This window comes from Gorilla gorilla, chromosome 5 (assembly GCF_029281585.2).
Source record: "Gorilla gorilla gorilla isolate KB3781 chromosome 5, NHGRI_mGorGor1-v2.1_pri, whole genome shotgun sequence".
Lineage (NCBI taxonomy): Eukaryota > Metazoa > Chordata > Mammalia > Primates > Hominidae > Gorilla > Gorilla gorilla.
Window position 1 is genome coordinate 105883648 of NC_073229.2, and position 16078 is coordinate 105899725.

A 16078-nucleotide genomic window follows, 5' to 3' on the forward strand; every position below is an offset into this window, starting at 1 on the left:
GCACCACAAGATGCTTCAGGCTTCTCTTATATATTTCCTGCTCCAGACATAGATTCAACTTCTAGTTCCTTTTATTGGAGAATGGCATTAGAAACCAAGATCTGAGTCATGCTAGGTAAAAGCCGCTGTCATTTTAAAATCATTTCTCCTCCCTCAGTCCTACATGATGTATTTGCTATTAGACTGAAGGATACTGTGTTCATATTGTTGATCTCAAACTTGGTTCTTTAAAGAAAATTAGAGTTTAATTTTGGAATTACTTGATTTTAACAAACCTTATTCTACTTTATATTTAAAAACTATGATATTAATTTATTTTTCTTTTTTGGTATATTTTGTTCTTTCTTTTTCTTACTAAAGGAATTAGAAGTTTAGGGAATGAGGTTACTAAGGAAAGGAAGGGTGGATTACTTCTCTCCAGGCTCAGCTAGGAGGGGCAGCCTAGTAATTCAACTAGAAATGGCAGGGTATATCTAAGCCTAGGAGAAGTTTAATATATACTGCTCTTATTCAACCATTGTTTAAAAATAATTATGTGGTGACCACAGACATATGAGGAACTGGCTGTAGAATGAAGAGGCTGCAACAAAGGAAGAAGAAAATGACACACAAATACCATTATCAAACCAAATAACCACCTTGTATTTTTATGATGCACTGTATACGGGAAGGAAGCTGGTTTTCAATGCCAAGAGTCGCTCTTTCATAGACTCGGTGTCAAGCATGCATTCTATTCAAGATCAAGACTTTAAGTGGTTTTTACAACCACATGTATATCCTATAGTAGCCTGGGCTTACCAAATTCTCATGCTACTAGCATTGAGACCATCTCCAAAATTACACTAAGAAAAATTTTAATTAATACATAAATGTATGCCCCCTAGCAATTTGAATAGGTGAGGTTACATTAAATGCTAGACAAAAGGGTGATTTCCTTGCACCCAACACACACACACACACACACACACACACACACACACACACACACACACAGAACATACTAGATCTTTTGATTGCTCTTCCTTCTCTATACTTCCTCTTTCAATTCCTGGCCAATTCCTCTCACCCCAACGTAAAAACTCTGAATAACACTATAGAGCCTCGAACAGAATCTATATAACCACTGACGAAATCACAGCCCTAAGGCTACTCAGGAAGACCAAGGCTCACGCAGAGCTACTAGAGCCCTACAGCCTACTAGAGCCATGAGTCTCTACTGATATCGGAAAACAGTTCTGACTTCTGGTCACTTAACACTGCTAAATTGATACCCAGACAAAAAAAATTGTTGGCATCTATTAGCTAGATGCTTTTGGAGCTAACTGAGCCAGTCAGAGATGGGCTGACTGACAGCTGGATGTTTTCATTTATTGTGCTTCAATCAGAAAGTGGCTGAAGGCTACTCTTCTCTATGTACCACTCTGCCTTTTCTAAAGGACGTGGGTTGGGATTCAAAGGATATGGTCTTTAGTCAATACAGACATTGTAGACAGCAAACACAAATCAATAGAAAAAAATAACCTTTTTATTTACAAAAAAATCCAAATATTGGATGCTGTAAACAAAATTCACAATCTGTTCCCTCTAGCACTGATTCAAACATGTCAGCTTTTTAGTCCATTTTCCATCAACTCCTTTTCTGCCTGTGACGCAGCCTATAGTCAAAATATTCCAAAAGAGTGACCCAAGGTGCAGCTTGCTGCAACAGAACACCTCAAAGCAGGCATGATTGTAGAGAGGTTGGAGGGAGAGACAGCCAGCAGGCAGAGCCTCCTCCGTTCTGCAAGGCTTTGCAGCAAGTCTCGTTAACTTGACATCTTCCAACTTTGTACTTTACCATTTGCTTTGTTAGAAAGCCATTATTTTAACAAAATGTAACATAGAGATTCTTTCTTAGCACTGAAAATGCTATGCTAAAAGAAATTTTAAAGAAAGATTATATTCAAATAGATGCTATATATGAAATTACTTTTTTTGGCTTTTTGGTTTCATCTAACACACTTCATCTTCAACAACAACAAAAAAGCTTATTTTTGAACTGACAGCTTTCAACATAATACATTTCATTTACAAAATAGTTCACAATATTTATTTAACAAGCACTGCATTGAAAACAACTTTATGCACAGTGAAGCAACCAACAATAAGCAAACAGAAAGGGGTGGTAAAAACAGTACGTTCACTTTTCATTTCCTTCCTTGGTTTGGATTACACATATTCTTCCATCCTTGCATTTTTGGAGCTACATTATTAGTCCATCCAATACCAAAGTGAGCAGATACTTGATCCCATTTCTGGAAGGGAAATGTCCATCTTGGTGTAGGAGTTCTTGAGGCAGCTGGATTTACTGCAAATTAAGTAAACCTTTAAAAACGGCATTGTCACAGGCTATGTGTTCTCTGACATGCCAGGCTGGACAGGTGAGAAGAGCCTCCAAAAGACAAAACTTCTTCCTGGTTTAAAGAAACAGCACACTAGGCCAGATAAACACAAAAGGACACAAATCACAGGCGCTAATAGGGAGTCAGGAGCTGTTCTTTCCTCTGACCTATACACATGGCTCTCTCTCACCAGACATTCAAATTTTTAGGCCACACATCCACAAAGAGAGACATATATTTCACTGTGTGTTCAACTACATATGCACAAGACTATAGTACACACAAAATAGAAATAAATTATATAAGTCTTAAAGTAAATGCTGGAAGTTGTCTTGAGTACAGCCTGTTCTATATGAATAGGTGCCAGGTGCTGGCACTTCCAACTAAGCTACCAACCCTGAAGTAAGCAAGAAAAGAATATAAATATTTAAGAAAATAAATCAAAGTGTATTTCAAATAAGGCTCTTCCAAACAAAAATCTGTGTTATAAATTAACAGCAGGTTATTGTTATGGCAGAGTCAGAGACCTCCAGACTCTAAAATAGTAGACGACTCATTTGTCAAGAGTTAGGGTAAGAAAGCAGATCACCAGCTGCTCCTGTGTTCACAAGTGCTCCCCTAGTTTTCTTTCAGAAAACTTTGAAACAACTAAGCAGGCGGAGCTCTGGTTTCTGATAGGTGAGTGCCAGGCTTAATCTGCAAACTGAACAATGTTTCCTGGGAAGTTGCAATTAATTTTTCAAACCCAGGGCTTAAGTGAGGGAGACTGAGCCAAGATGGTAGTAGGAGGAGTTCCTTAGAAAACTGAGTGGCAGTGCAGGGGCTGTTGCAGCTCTGACAGAATTCACAGGGAAGCTGCTACAGCAAACCCATCAGGTTCCCATTAAGGCTTCAAAGAAAGATGCACAAAAGGTAGTCCAGACGGATTAACCTGGATTAACCTAGCACTAAGCATCTGAGGATCCCTAGATAAACAAACAAACAAATTATACTGCCAACAGGAGGATATTTTTTTCTCCCGTGGTCTCTCTTTAACTGATGATGAAAATCTTCTAATTGGGTCTTCGAGGAATTATCATAGCAAGCAGTCATCCACTAAGGTTGTGGAGATTACGTGGTTGTTTCACAACACAAAGGGAAGGTTCTTATGTGTTAGTTTTGTTTTGTTTTTAACAAATGCATTTTCAGAGACCAGTATCTAGAGGAACTACAGGCTAGGAGAAAGGGTGGTTTTAGGATTAGCTGTTATTGAACTGAAATAGTAATGCCAGTTCATTTCACAAAGGTATAACTGGTATTTTTGTAAGAAAGAAAATAAAGTTGGATTTGATTTAATGGAAAGCGATTTAAAGTACAGTACTAAATATTTAAATGCAGTGTGACAACCAGATCAAAGATGTTTCATATTGACATGATTTATAAAATGTTATATATAATATATATCTCATATATAAATTTTAAGCAATTGTGCAAATATACTGTAAAAAGGGTCATTTCACATTACTAAATTCTAGTGGTCCAGAAATGCAGAATGCATTCATTAAAATTCATTTAAACATTAGCAAGTAGTGTTTAGATCACCGGAAATCCTTTTTAGCAGTGAGGGATTTAAGTAGCCTATTACTGATCCATGATCCACTAGATTAAACATCATAGAGGAATGCAATTATATTTTTTTAATAAATGGGTTCAAACTGTCAAAATGGCAGTTCAATATAAAAAAGAGTGCTCTGCCAAACAAATATTCTCCCATTTGTGGAATTCTATGGCTCACCAAAGAAAAAAAAAAAAGAAAAAAAAATCCCACTAAAACAGTATAATTTCTGCTCTTCCTATGAAACATATTACTTGGTTCCCTCCTTCATTTAATTTTTTTAGATGTGGATTTAATTCATCATTGCAATATGCCCACGTCTCATGTTATCCTGTTGAAAACATAAAAACACACAGTATTTAAACATTTCCTATTTGAGACATTATTCTAGATCATAGTCAATCTACTGTGTATATATACATATAAAATGTATATATAAAATGTATATATATACACACACATAATTTATACACACATACACATGTACCTATGATAATATCAGATCAACAAATGTTAACTTTATACAAGTATTTGCAAGAAAAAATAGGGCATTTTCTCCACCATTCACAAGCTTATATGTTATTTTCTTCTTGAGGCAGTCCCTGATAAAATAAAATAATCATTAAACCATAAAATAATTTTGCCACTTCAAATTTTCAGAAGGCAACAGGCACTTTGATGTATATTGGTGTGTAACAAATATAATCTCTCTTCATATATTCTACTATATCTCTTCTAATTGGGTATTTTTATCTGTTAAATCTTTGGTCCTTGAGCACACTTTCTTTGTTACAGCTGTTTTTGCTTGCATTTTTACATTTTAAAAATGTGATCTATGCATGCAGCTGGAATTAATGGATTGTGTCATCATAAGTTCTGCTGATTGTTACCAGAACTGCACCAACCTACTACTGTTCATTTGGAGCAAGCCGTTTGTTAGCAAAACAAGATCATTCCACAGAAAGCACTTGCTACAAGCCTCAGACAGTAATCCCAACGTTGGAGTTCCCCTTTTTCCTGTATTGTTACTATTCATATCTGAACTCCTAAACTGATTCACAAGTTGGAGTGAGACCTTTTTTCCTCTGTATTTTCCCTTTTATGAATTCCATCTTAAAAGAAACTTTCCACTTTTTTTTTTTCCTATGGCAAAGCTATGGGAGCAGATACAGCAAACCCATATTGTCATCACACATTTCTTCTCTTGTTATATCAGGAGAACCTGGTTGCTTTTAATGACAGGTCTCTCTTTTTTTGCAGGATAGAATCCAATTGGGTAGGAGAATAAGAGAAGGGAAAAGGATCCTTTCGAGATCATGCTCCCACATCTATTAAAAGATACATAAGCTTTGCCAAACTTAAAACCAGGAGCATATCATCATTGCACAAAACACATCCCTAATAAGGGCTGGATCACTCTTTTTTTTTTTTCTTTTTTTTTTTTCTCTCCTGTCTTGTCTGAAATGGCTTCCCCACAGGACATTTTTAAATGATTCTTAATTGCAGGGTAGCCAAGTGGAGTAGGTCTGTTGCTGGCACGTGAATACTGGCTGAACCTGTGCAATGTAGTAATTGCTAAAGTTGGCATCTGCTACATAGGGGGCTGGCTGGTAATAGCAAGTGACATTAGCCACATTAGGAATGACATTTTGGTCAGCTAACACCCGGATAGCCAGCATGGTGATAAGGTTTAAAGTCTGTCTTCTTTCATGTCCCATCAGGCACACTGTGCTCTCATTTACCACTCCATGAAGGGTCATGAGATACTCATACTTGCGGTCTTCCAATCCCACAAAGTGGTTCTGCAAATAGGACTCCAGTTTTCTCTGCTGCTCTCCAATGTCTGAGAAGTCGATGAAAAACCTGGAACACATATACCTTTGAAGGGTCTTGATTTCATCAGAGGCGGGCCTAAAGCCCCTCACCAAGAGGTTGCAGTACTTAAGCAGGCCTCCCCCTCGGATTTCCTCTGGGTTCCTGGTGGCAATGATCTTGTTACAAAGGTGATCAAAGGCTTCCTGGAAATCGCCATAGACGCTCTCCCCGATTATTGTGGGGTGAAATGTCTCAGTCATTGGGTTCTCTGAACATTCATAAAAGAGCAGAAGAGAGTCTAATTTGATTTGAAAAGAATCTACACTGAATTCAAACTGCCTCCGGAGGGAATCCACAAATTTCAGTTCCACATTTTTGCCACTGTTGTTTGACAGGGATATAAGACTCCATCGGTCAGAGTCATTGCACACTTTAACCATTTTCTGCACATAAGCTTCCTACAATTTAAAAGATAAAACAAAATGAGCAAACCTAGAAAATAATAAATAAATAAATAAATACATCCTCTTCACAGCTGAGAATTATTTTGCTCTTTCCCTTTTGTTTTGTCAAGTTTCAGCCAAACACTACCTACAGGCTTAAACGGTCTTCTGAAAATAGAAAAAAAAAATACTTTTAACGAGTAGTTTTACTGTCTGGGAAAGGGACTAGAGGTAATAGTTTGAGGCTTTTGGCAGACGTAGCACAGTAGTAAGAGGTTTTGTTGTCATGTCTGACTTTTTAAGTGTTACTTTTTGAAAATGGTCTAATAGGCACAATATTCACACAGTATCCAAACAACATTCAAAAGACTCGGAAGGGCATTCAGCGGTAGGTTAGTCAGCCTCTCGCCCTTGTTCCAAGCCACCCAATTCCTCTCCACCTGCGGCAATCAATGTTATCAGTATCTTGTGTGTCCCTCCAGGGGCACCCTGCAGTTACAATCAAATATAAACTAAATTATGACATTCCAGGAGCCTGCCTCCTCAGACAATTTTAACTAATCATATAAAACCCGTCTTGAACTAAAGTGGAGGGTGGGGAGGGGGTGCCACTATACCCTTAACATATGAACCAGCACGAAGAACCACCAACACGTAGTCAGCTGAATGCCGCTGTGAAATCTATTCACCTATTCCAGTACAATAAAAAACTCATTGACTCACTTCTGCTTCAGGCTGTTATTTTCCCAAAGGCTAGACTCAAATATAATGACTCAAAAAATTATTTACATCATTTCATTCTGCCAAGTATCAGAATCTACTCTGGACAAGACTCCAACAGGGAAAGCCAAGAGTTAAAACACAAGGAGAAAGAAGAAAAGAGAGGGCAGAGGAGGACCTGGGAGAAGAGTTGTAGCGCCAAAGCATCAAGTAAACTGAAACACTCAACACCGTCCACGCACGTCAGTTTACTGGTTTAAAAAATCAAAAATCAAAGAAATAACGCGCGCCCAAACTCGTGATGGCCACAGATTCATGGCATTTAACCGATGCCCCTCTGCCCGCTCCCCGTCGCACCCGGCCCAGCCTGGGTCAGGACCCAAGTGCATCTCGGGTGGTGTTACCTTGAGCGTGAGTGGTGTGATCTTCTCTTTGTTCACCCCCTCGGGTAAGAAGTCCAACAGGCAGTCCAGCACGACGTCCTTCACAGTCTGAAACTCCCCTTCCCCGCGCAGGTCGGCGCAGAAGATGAGGTCCAGGTCCTTGTAGCCCAGGCCGCTGTCCTGGTGCAGGACATGGCTGGCTGCCGAGCCGTTGAGGCGCACGTCGCGGACGCCGATGCGCTTCTCGGCCAGGCGCCGCCGCACCACCTTCACGATCAGGCTCGGCTGCAGCTCGAGCGTGGGGAAGTTGCCGCGCCCGTGAATCGGAATGGTCTCGCTCAGGATGCCGTCCAGCCGCTGCACTTGCTCCCAGTTCAGCACATTGCAGTGCGCCGTGGGGCTTTCGCAATAGTCCAAGCAATGCCCACCGAAGCTGCCGCCGCCGCCGAAGTCGCTGCCGCCGAAGTCGCCGCCGCCGAAGTCGCCGCCGCCGAAGTCGCCGCCGCCGAAGTCGCCGCCGCCGAAGTCGCCGCCTAGGGGGATGTAGGGGCTGCAGGCCAGCTCGTCCTCAGACATGGCGAAGTACCCTTCGCCCTCCGCCATGTAGTGCCCGCCGAGCGCCACTTGGCCCTGGTCAGTCCTAAAAAGAAAGGGAAAGGAGCGCGGTGAGGACGCGCGGCGGCAGAGGGCAGAGGCCCGCCAGAAAAAGAGCGCCCCCTCCCCCGATAGCTCCCTGACCCCGGGCCTCCTCGGAGACTCCCTCCCCCGGCCCTTACAGTCCCCAGCCGCGCCCCGCGCCCCGCAGAGCAGCCCCGCACCAAAAGTATCTCTGATGCATCTGGAAAGCGCAAGCGAGAGTCCCGTCTGTGTCACCTGGAGGCGGCCGCCCCTTCTAGGAGCGCAGCGAGCGAGAGAGAAACCGAGAGGCGGCAACACTTCAGGAGCTGCGAGCGCGCTCCGACAGCAACTAGCGACTTCGTCTTTCCCAGACCCCTGCCGCTTGCGCTCACCACTCCCTCCCCGCGACCCCTCCCGCGCCGCTGCCACCCCAGCTGCGATGGTCCCGAACTGGCGGCTCTTGCTGCCACACACGCTCGTGTCTCTGGAGCTTTAGCAGTTGTGCGGGGAAAATGTCTTCAGTACTTTTTTTATACCGGGCTTCTCTGCGCTTCCGGGACCCGGAGCGGCACGCTCGCCACACCCTCCTCATCTGCATAGGGCGCCGCCCCCTCTGCCCTCCCCCGCCTGCAGGGCACGCAGCTGACTAGCCCAGCAGTTAGTGCGGGAGGACGGCCGGTGAGCGTGAGGTACTGGGCCGTATGTGCGGATACTGTGTGCGCCCGTAGATGCGTGTATTTATACATACATTTAATTTATGTACGCCCCTTCCCACAAATCTCTTTTCATTTTCCCCAGGAGGAGACACTTTAAATGCCCCAGGAATCATAAGTGGTCATCAAAACCAGATCACGACTAAAATCCTGCAACTGCAGAAACTTCCCAAAATTCTCGAGGACACAGCCTGTCTTTAGATCATCACGGTTGGGCTCCGGAGGTTCCTCACGACCGCTCTTTTAAACCTTGGTGTCTAGCTAGACCATTTACTCCATTGATAAACCCGATCCAAGTGTGGACTCATGAGTCCACTCTTGCACGCAAATCAGTCACGGCGCGTGAGTGGGAAGGGCTTGTTGATAACTGGGTTTCGATTCTCGAAACCTCGTGAAGCGCGCCAGGGAGCTCTGGGCGAGCCCGAGAAGGCGCGGGGGCGGCACCACGGGCCTCGGGCGTGCGCGGCTGCTGCGCACGAGTGGCTCCAAGGGGCCAGTACTTCGCGGGGGCCAGGGCGCGTCACGGAGCAGACGCGGGCGAGCAGCCAATGGCCGAGGACTGGGCGGGCCGAGTGGGCGCAGAGAGCGCGCCCGGGGAGTGCGTGCTGCCCCGGAGTCCAGGGAAAGGGCCGCTAGGTGTCTCGTGCCTTTGCTGCGAGTTCTCTGACAAAATTGGAGGCGGCGAAGCGCGTTCCTCGCGGCCCCCTAAGGTTTGGCCATTTTAAGTGCATCCTAGAGTCAGTGGAATACGATTTGGTTTTCCACGAGACGTAAAAGTAGGAGTTTCAAGAATAAAATGAATTCTCTCCTCCAGCTTCGGTGACTTCGGCAGAGCTAATTCTACCCACGCTCACTTGCGCCACCACCACTCTTTGCTAGAAAGCTGTGGCCGTCTCTTCGGCAGCTCGCTGCCCCCATCAACTAACCCGGAGCAGCTTTCCCAGCGCCTAGACGCTGCCGGGGGCTGAGGTGGGGCAGAGGGGAGAATGCCAGGGTCACAGAATACTCCCCAAACCTTGCTCAGCCCTGCCCGCCCAGACTGGGAGGAAAAACAGCCCGCACCTCCTAACTGGGGGAGCCCCGGCCTAGTCACCCAAGCTGCGCGGCTCGGGGGTGAGGGGTAGGGTGCGGGGGTGTCACCCGTGGAGCATCCAGCTGCGTGACAACGCCGCCCCCTGCCGGTGCCCTGCCGAGCTGCGTCCCAAAATGGAGAAATCCGACTGGCTCTGTGGCAGAGGCCATCCCCTCAGCGCTGCGCCTAAGCACTGAGGTGCGCCTGGGGACTCCAGGACAACTACCCTGTCCGCATAGGGCCATCGCTTCCTTCAGAGCACACCCATGTGTTCCTCTGACCAGCCGTCGGCGCATGAATCTATCTTAACCAGGCATTTTATACATATATATACATATGCATATTCTTGTGTGAGCATGTGTATAGAGAGAGCATTTAGTGACCTGTTACGTGCCAGGCAACAGGCTAAGTGCTGAAGATTTAAGAATGACTACATTTCACGTAATCTAGAGGGCATAGCACCTAGGTGCATAATTATGGTTCAGTTGCATATGTATTATGAGAGAAGTATATTCTGACGCAATCGCGTGGCGGGCTAACGACATAGGAAACGGAGAGACACCCGAGAAGGTGTCATTTGGACTGGATCTTGAAAGAATGGATGTTCCTTCAGTAGTCGGGGAAAGAGGAGAAGAGCGTTATCTACAAAGGGAAGCGTATGGAGTTGGAGAATGTTTGAGAAAGGATATGTACACTCCCGTGATTAATAAATGAGATTGAGTGCCTTGAGATAAGGTTTATGAGTACCAGGAACTTATTGAACACGTCTGGGCTATAACCTGTTTAGCTCCTTAACATAATACCTAATTTAATCTTCAAGAAGAAGGTATTTCCATCTCCTAGGGATCTAGAAACAGAGGAATCCAAGAAGTTAAGAAACATTCCCAAGTTCCACAACTAATAAGTTGTGGGGTCAGGCCTTTAACCCAACCCATTTGGCTGTGAATGCTGTTTAGTGGTCATTACGGGGTAACGAGTGGTCTGTAGCTTATCAGTACCTTCTTATTGGAAAACAAGACAAGCACAAATAGCAATGATTTAAGGAAGAAGGAACGATGGGGAGGGGAGGGGAGGGGGGAAGAAGAAAAGAAAATGGAGGAAGGGAGGGGAAGGGAAGGGAAAAAGAAAAGAAAAGGGGGGGAAGAGAAGAGTAAAGAAGAAAAGAGAAGAGAAAAGAAAAAGAAAAGAAAAAAGACCTGTTAAAAATGTTTCTTTCAAAGGCTGGTATGAATTCTGCCCCTTCTTAAAACAAAGCCAAAGTAATAGATCGTATATTAGACACGCTGTACTTTAAAAACCAAGGGTGTGTGCGTGTGTGTGTGTTTAGCTCTACTACAATTATTTTGTACTTTATTTTTACCCTTGCTCCAAAAACTGAAAATAAAGAAGACTCTTAGAGCTGATGGACACCTGCCTATGCATACCCAGGATTTCGTTCTGTAGCACTAAAGGAATCTGCATTTTGACAAGCTGTCATGGTGATCCTGACACAAGGGCCCAGCCACACTTTGCGCTGCACTGAGAACAGCCACCATAGTCCAGTTCTCTAAGTGGGGACCCTCCCCCAAGCAAAGGCTGATCCCATGGCCATTCCCAGAAATGGAGGGCACAACTGAGAGGTGGAAGCACAGCATGAAGCTGGACTTGCAGGGCCTGCTTATGTGCTATATGCTGTGCTGGGGAGAAGAAGATAATCCCAGCAGCAGTGTGCCAAGACCGCCTCTCCCCCAAGCATCCAATGCTTTGTGGCTGACACTTCCTTAAACCTTTAACAAAACATTCCCCCTTTCCCAACCATAATCCAGACCCTACTGCCTCCTGCATTGGGACATCTGGGATATCTTACTTTTGGCAATGCCTTTGTGGGCAATTTAATCTTTGACTGGATTAATATGTGCCTGATACATAGTGACCAATCATTACATATTGTTGAATGAAAGCATATGTTGTTCACTGTCCCACTTTTTCCTGTCTTCAAACTGAAATAATATTTACATTCTAGGAAAAAATATCCATCGTTAAATAAAATTGCATATTCTGCTATTGAAACCATTTTTTTCCAAATAACCAAAATAATTATGAAATGAGAACGCCTATACTTTCCAAATACATTAACAACTAAGATATTCCTCAACACAGTTACTCTTAGATTAAATTTAGATGCAAAGTTGCTAAATTTTTCCCCCAGGCTTTAGCTTCTGAACCTATTTGATAAATTATTTACTTTCTCCCACTTAAAAGGAAAAAAAAAAGACATGTGGCAATATGAAGCTCTTAGTTGATAAAGTTAAGACCACCACAAAACTGAAATACGGACGGCCTAAATTTAAACTGCTTTCTAAGCGAGCAGAAAAAAAGTCCTTATCCTGAAAGTTTTAAAGGAAAGCTTTGCACAGAATTTTGAGAAAGAAACACTTATAATTAGTTCATCTTATTTTTAAAGTTACAGTAACAATCAATCTGGACTTAGCAAAATAAGATGTTCAGCTTCGGCCTTAATGATAGTTATTATTATTGAGTTTGTTATTATATCCCAGAAACTCTGCTAAATATTTTATATACATTATTTTTTCTAAACTTTCTCTAAAAACCAGAGCTGTACACATTATATCTCCATAGGAAAGATAGGGCATAAGAAGGTTAAGTAACTTAGAGAAATCACAGAGCCTTGGTTCAGACCCATGCACGTCAGTTCCTTACATTCTGTGAGTTGGCTTGTCCCCAGTCTTGTCATATTCCTCCTAGACTTAAACTTGAGCTGGAACTGCACTCTGATTCTTCTTTCTTTCCAAGTTCTGGACATTCAGGTTGGGCATAACTTTGGAGACCAAGTGATTTTATCCTGAAACAACTGCTGAGGGCCAGAATGCACAATGACCTGACGAAGCAGATGGCCACTTCTTCCCCAGCAGCCACGAATGACCTCTGTGGCAGCAGAGAGCTAGCAAGCTAGCACCTTATGGAGAATTTGCAAGAAAAACCAGACACACTGAAACACAATGGGGTGTTTGAAGACTGCCCCATGTTCAATTAGTGGTACTTTCCCCTTCTTGCCTTGCTTCCTACCTTCTCAAAAATGGTTTCAGAAGATGGGAAGCCACCAAATATGAAATTATTCATTCAAGTTCATACCCAGAAGGAGAGACAGAAGAAAAAAGCACCCACCCGCCCCCACCCCGCCGCCACACACAAAACCTGCCATTAAGCCTGCTACTTCGCTCTCTCATAGCATTCTAGCCAGTCTCCCCCCACATTCCTGTCCTGCTTTTGGTCTTTCTACACCAGCCCTCTCCACTGTCTCTCTTGATTTTCCACTTTCTACCACTTCTGCTCTTGGAACCTTTCCACAAAAAGTGGCATGTACTTCTAGAAGCACCCTGCAATGCAGGCAGAGCAGTGGTAGTGTGAGGAATTTGAGTACTCCCCCACCCCTGTCTGTCCCCCACCTATTTGCTGCCTTTGTGGTGCAAATCCTAGTAATTCCAGAGACCACTGGGGTATTGCGTGCTTTTCCAAGCATGCACACACATATGCCTTCTTTGCAGAGTAAACTGAACATCTCTCTGCTGTCCAGTTAGTGTTTGTAGAAAAGCAACTGATCAAAGTGCTTCACGTAAAAATTAAAACTCACTTGGGAAAATAAATTACCTGTTTTCACAGGGAAATGGTGATTGTGAAATGACGTTTCCTATGTTTCTTCAGAAAATAAAAAATGTTTATTCATTATTCAGGGCCTGTGGAAGATCGGCAACATCCTATGTCATACAGGTTAGTTTGGGAAAAACCATCCAATGTATTACTTGTATATTCTTTGTAATCAACAGATTAGCTTTTATAGTTTTAAACTTTTCAACCCTTTTTCTTCTATATCATCTCATTTTATCTTCAAAACTGTTCTGATCAGCATGAAGTTCTAAGTTTAGAGATGAAGAAAGGCTAGATGATCTTCCCTATATTTACACAGCTAGTTATGGGAAAGTTAAAGTTAGACTCAGTCGCCCTCATCATGTGGCAAAAGCCCTTCTAACCACACTGTTTAATCTTACATCAGTGTGAGTGCATTTAAATGATCAGCATCAAACAGCTAAGTTTAAAGAGATCCTGTAGCGACACAGAGGATTTTTTATGTGGGCTACATTCTCACCTGTGGACATAGTATAAAGCGTCATTACTCTACTGTTGAGCATCTTATAAGTGTAATATCCTAAGATTTTGTTTTAAGTGTGTTTATTTGAAGTATATGACCACATAAAAATAACTCCATTCAGAGTTACAGATCAGTGAGTTTAGGAAATTTAATATGCAAGCAGCAAATATGATCAGACAGACCTACATCATCACTCTTATAATCGAACTTGGTTTGGATTGTCCTTTAACATAATTCTTCATCAGAAAGACTAGCTAGTATTTTCTTATGCTATTATCAGTGTTATTATGCCAGAAGTTCTTCCTGTTGTGACATCTCTGTGAAATTTTGCCGTTTCAATCAGTGTTGCAAGGCCCATGGACCAGACTGTTTTCCTTACTCCAGACAAAAAAGACATTCAGAAGTTACATTCATTTGGCAAAACGTAAACTAGAAATACACTGTATTTTCAAAAATCATCAAATATGAATGAGTAAACTTTAATATTTGTATTATAATTTTTTTGTAAATTTGTGCTGGAATATGTTTAACTGCTCTGAAGAAAGTGTTGATTTTACTTATGGAAACTGTAAGGTTTTGTGAAGAGTACAAGGGAAGAATATAATAAATTATTTCTCTTTTCTAGAAGGAATTTAGCCAAAAATGTTTGGGTACCTTGTGAAAAATAAGGCTGTATTCAATGGGTATGTTATATCCAGCTCATCTTGATATATTTTCAGCCTATTCTTACCTGTTCAACGTATGTTGATACATTTTTTAGCTACTGATAGTTGATTTTTTATATGAGATTTAAACTTATGGCAGCTGTAGAAGGCCTATTTACTCATATGTATACATAAACCATACATTGATTCAATAATGCATATTTGTTTGAAATAACCTTCTTAGTGTTATTTCTACCATCACTTGTTTTTATCTTTTCCTATTAACTTCCTTCCCTGACCTCAAAATTATCTGTTGCCAAACAAATTACAAATTAAATAGTACAACTAATGTTATCTTGATGTTTGGGAGAAATTACTATGGAATATGATAAGCAACCAAAAAACACATCGTCTTAGAAAGTCTGAAAAACTGAACAAAACATAATAACTAAACAAAAGTTTCTCTTGAAGCTACTCAGAAAATGGACATTTTTAAAACACTTAAAAAAAAGAACTGTTCAAACCAGACTCTAGGAAGAAAAATATGACTACCTTAAAAACCGTGAGATTGTTAAGTGTAAGTATGGAAACTAGCTGTGGACTTTCTATAGGAAGTCAGGCTAAGATGCCAACATTTATTCTGGTAAAACGGAATAAAAGAAATTCATGTTTTCTTTCCTAACAAAAGAAAAGGCTTCAAGATGCTAGTAAATTAGGCATTAGCCGAGAAGGTGTAGAGGAGAACAAAAGCTATAAAAGTTATTGATATTTGAACCATGAAAGTGTCCGGCTGGAAGAGATCAGTTTCCAATAAACTACAACTCCTGCAGGGGAGCTGGGAAATAAAAGAGAATTTGGATTGACACATGATTAAGAAGGCTGAATATTGATAGTTTAGATAAGTAAGATATCCCTAAAGGGTAATAGAACTGCCCTCTAGGTTTTGAAATTCATAATTATTTATGGAAGTGAATAATTGATTAGCATAAAAGTGATATTCTTAACATAAACTCATGTCAAAATATTAGAAAGGGAAAAAATATATGGCACTCAAGATTCTTTTCCCAACAATTTCTCCCTGATTTCCATTGAAATTCCAAAGATTTTGGTGGTTTTTTTTTTTTTTGTAATTCACTGGAATTAACTCAGCAACCACATCCCACTCTATTTACTTATTGTGAGATCTTTGTGAGCAGTAGTTCGTCATCCTCACACTGACTAGATATGGATTGTGTTGCTGTGTTTTAAAAAAGAAGTATTTCTTGCAAACACTTATGACTTGTCTATGTCTTCTACAAGTCTGGACATGTCTTGGAACATTATCTGTGTTCTGTGGGTTACAAGGCTTGTCGAGGTCAAAGTACTCAGACATGAGACAGGCACCTTGTATACTCCAGAGAACTAGAAATACTTGGAGATTAAGTCTAGTCCATGCTCAGAGTAGTGCAGAATAGTGTATTTTTAATTCACTGTCTTAAAAGTAAATGATAACGTTAAGAACAGTATATTTCACTTTAGTTATTATACATACAATTATGATTTTTTATA

The 16078-nt window shown here is 41.9% G+C and overlaps 1 protein-coding gene across 2 annotated transcripts; it reads right to left on the reverse strand.

Annotated features, from left to right (window-relative positions):
* Positions 1-1503: 1503 nt before the first annotated feature.
* TENT5A (terminal nucleotidyltransferase 5A) lies at positions 1504-9130 on the reverse strand. Of its 2 annotated transcripts, none has more exons than XM_004044331.4 (3): positions 8155-9130; positions 7358-7976; positions 1504-6248 (listed from the first exon to the last, which is right to left on the reverse strand). In XM_004044331.4, the coding sequence occupies exons 1-3, from the start codon at positions 8172-8174 to the stop codon at positions 5472-5474; spliced, it is 1416 nt and encodes a 471-aa protein (XP_004044379.2). In that variant the 5' UTR covers positions 8175-9130; the 3' UTR covers positions 1504-5471. The 2 variants fall into 2 exon arrangements, with proteins under 2 accessions (XP_004044379.2, XP_004044377.2); XM_004044329.5 differs by having other exon boundaries at positions 8210-8473.
* Between the last annotated feature and the right edge of the window lie 6948 nt (positions 9131-16078).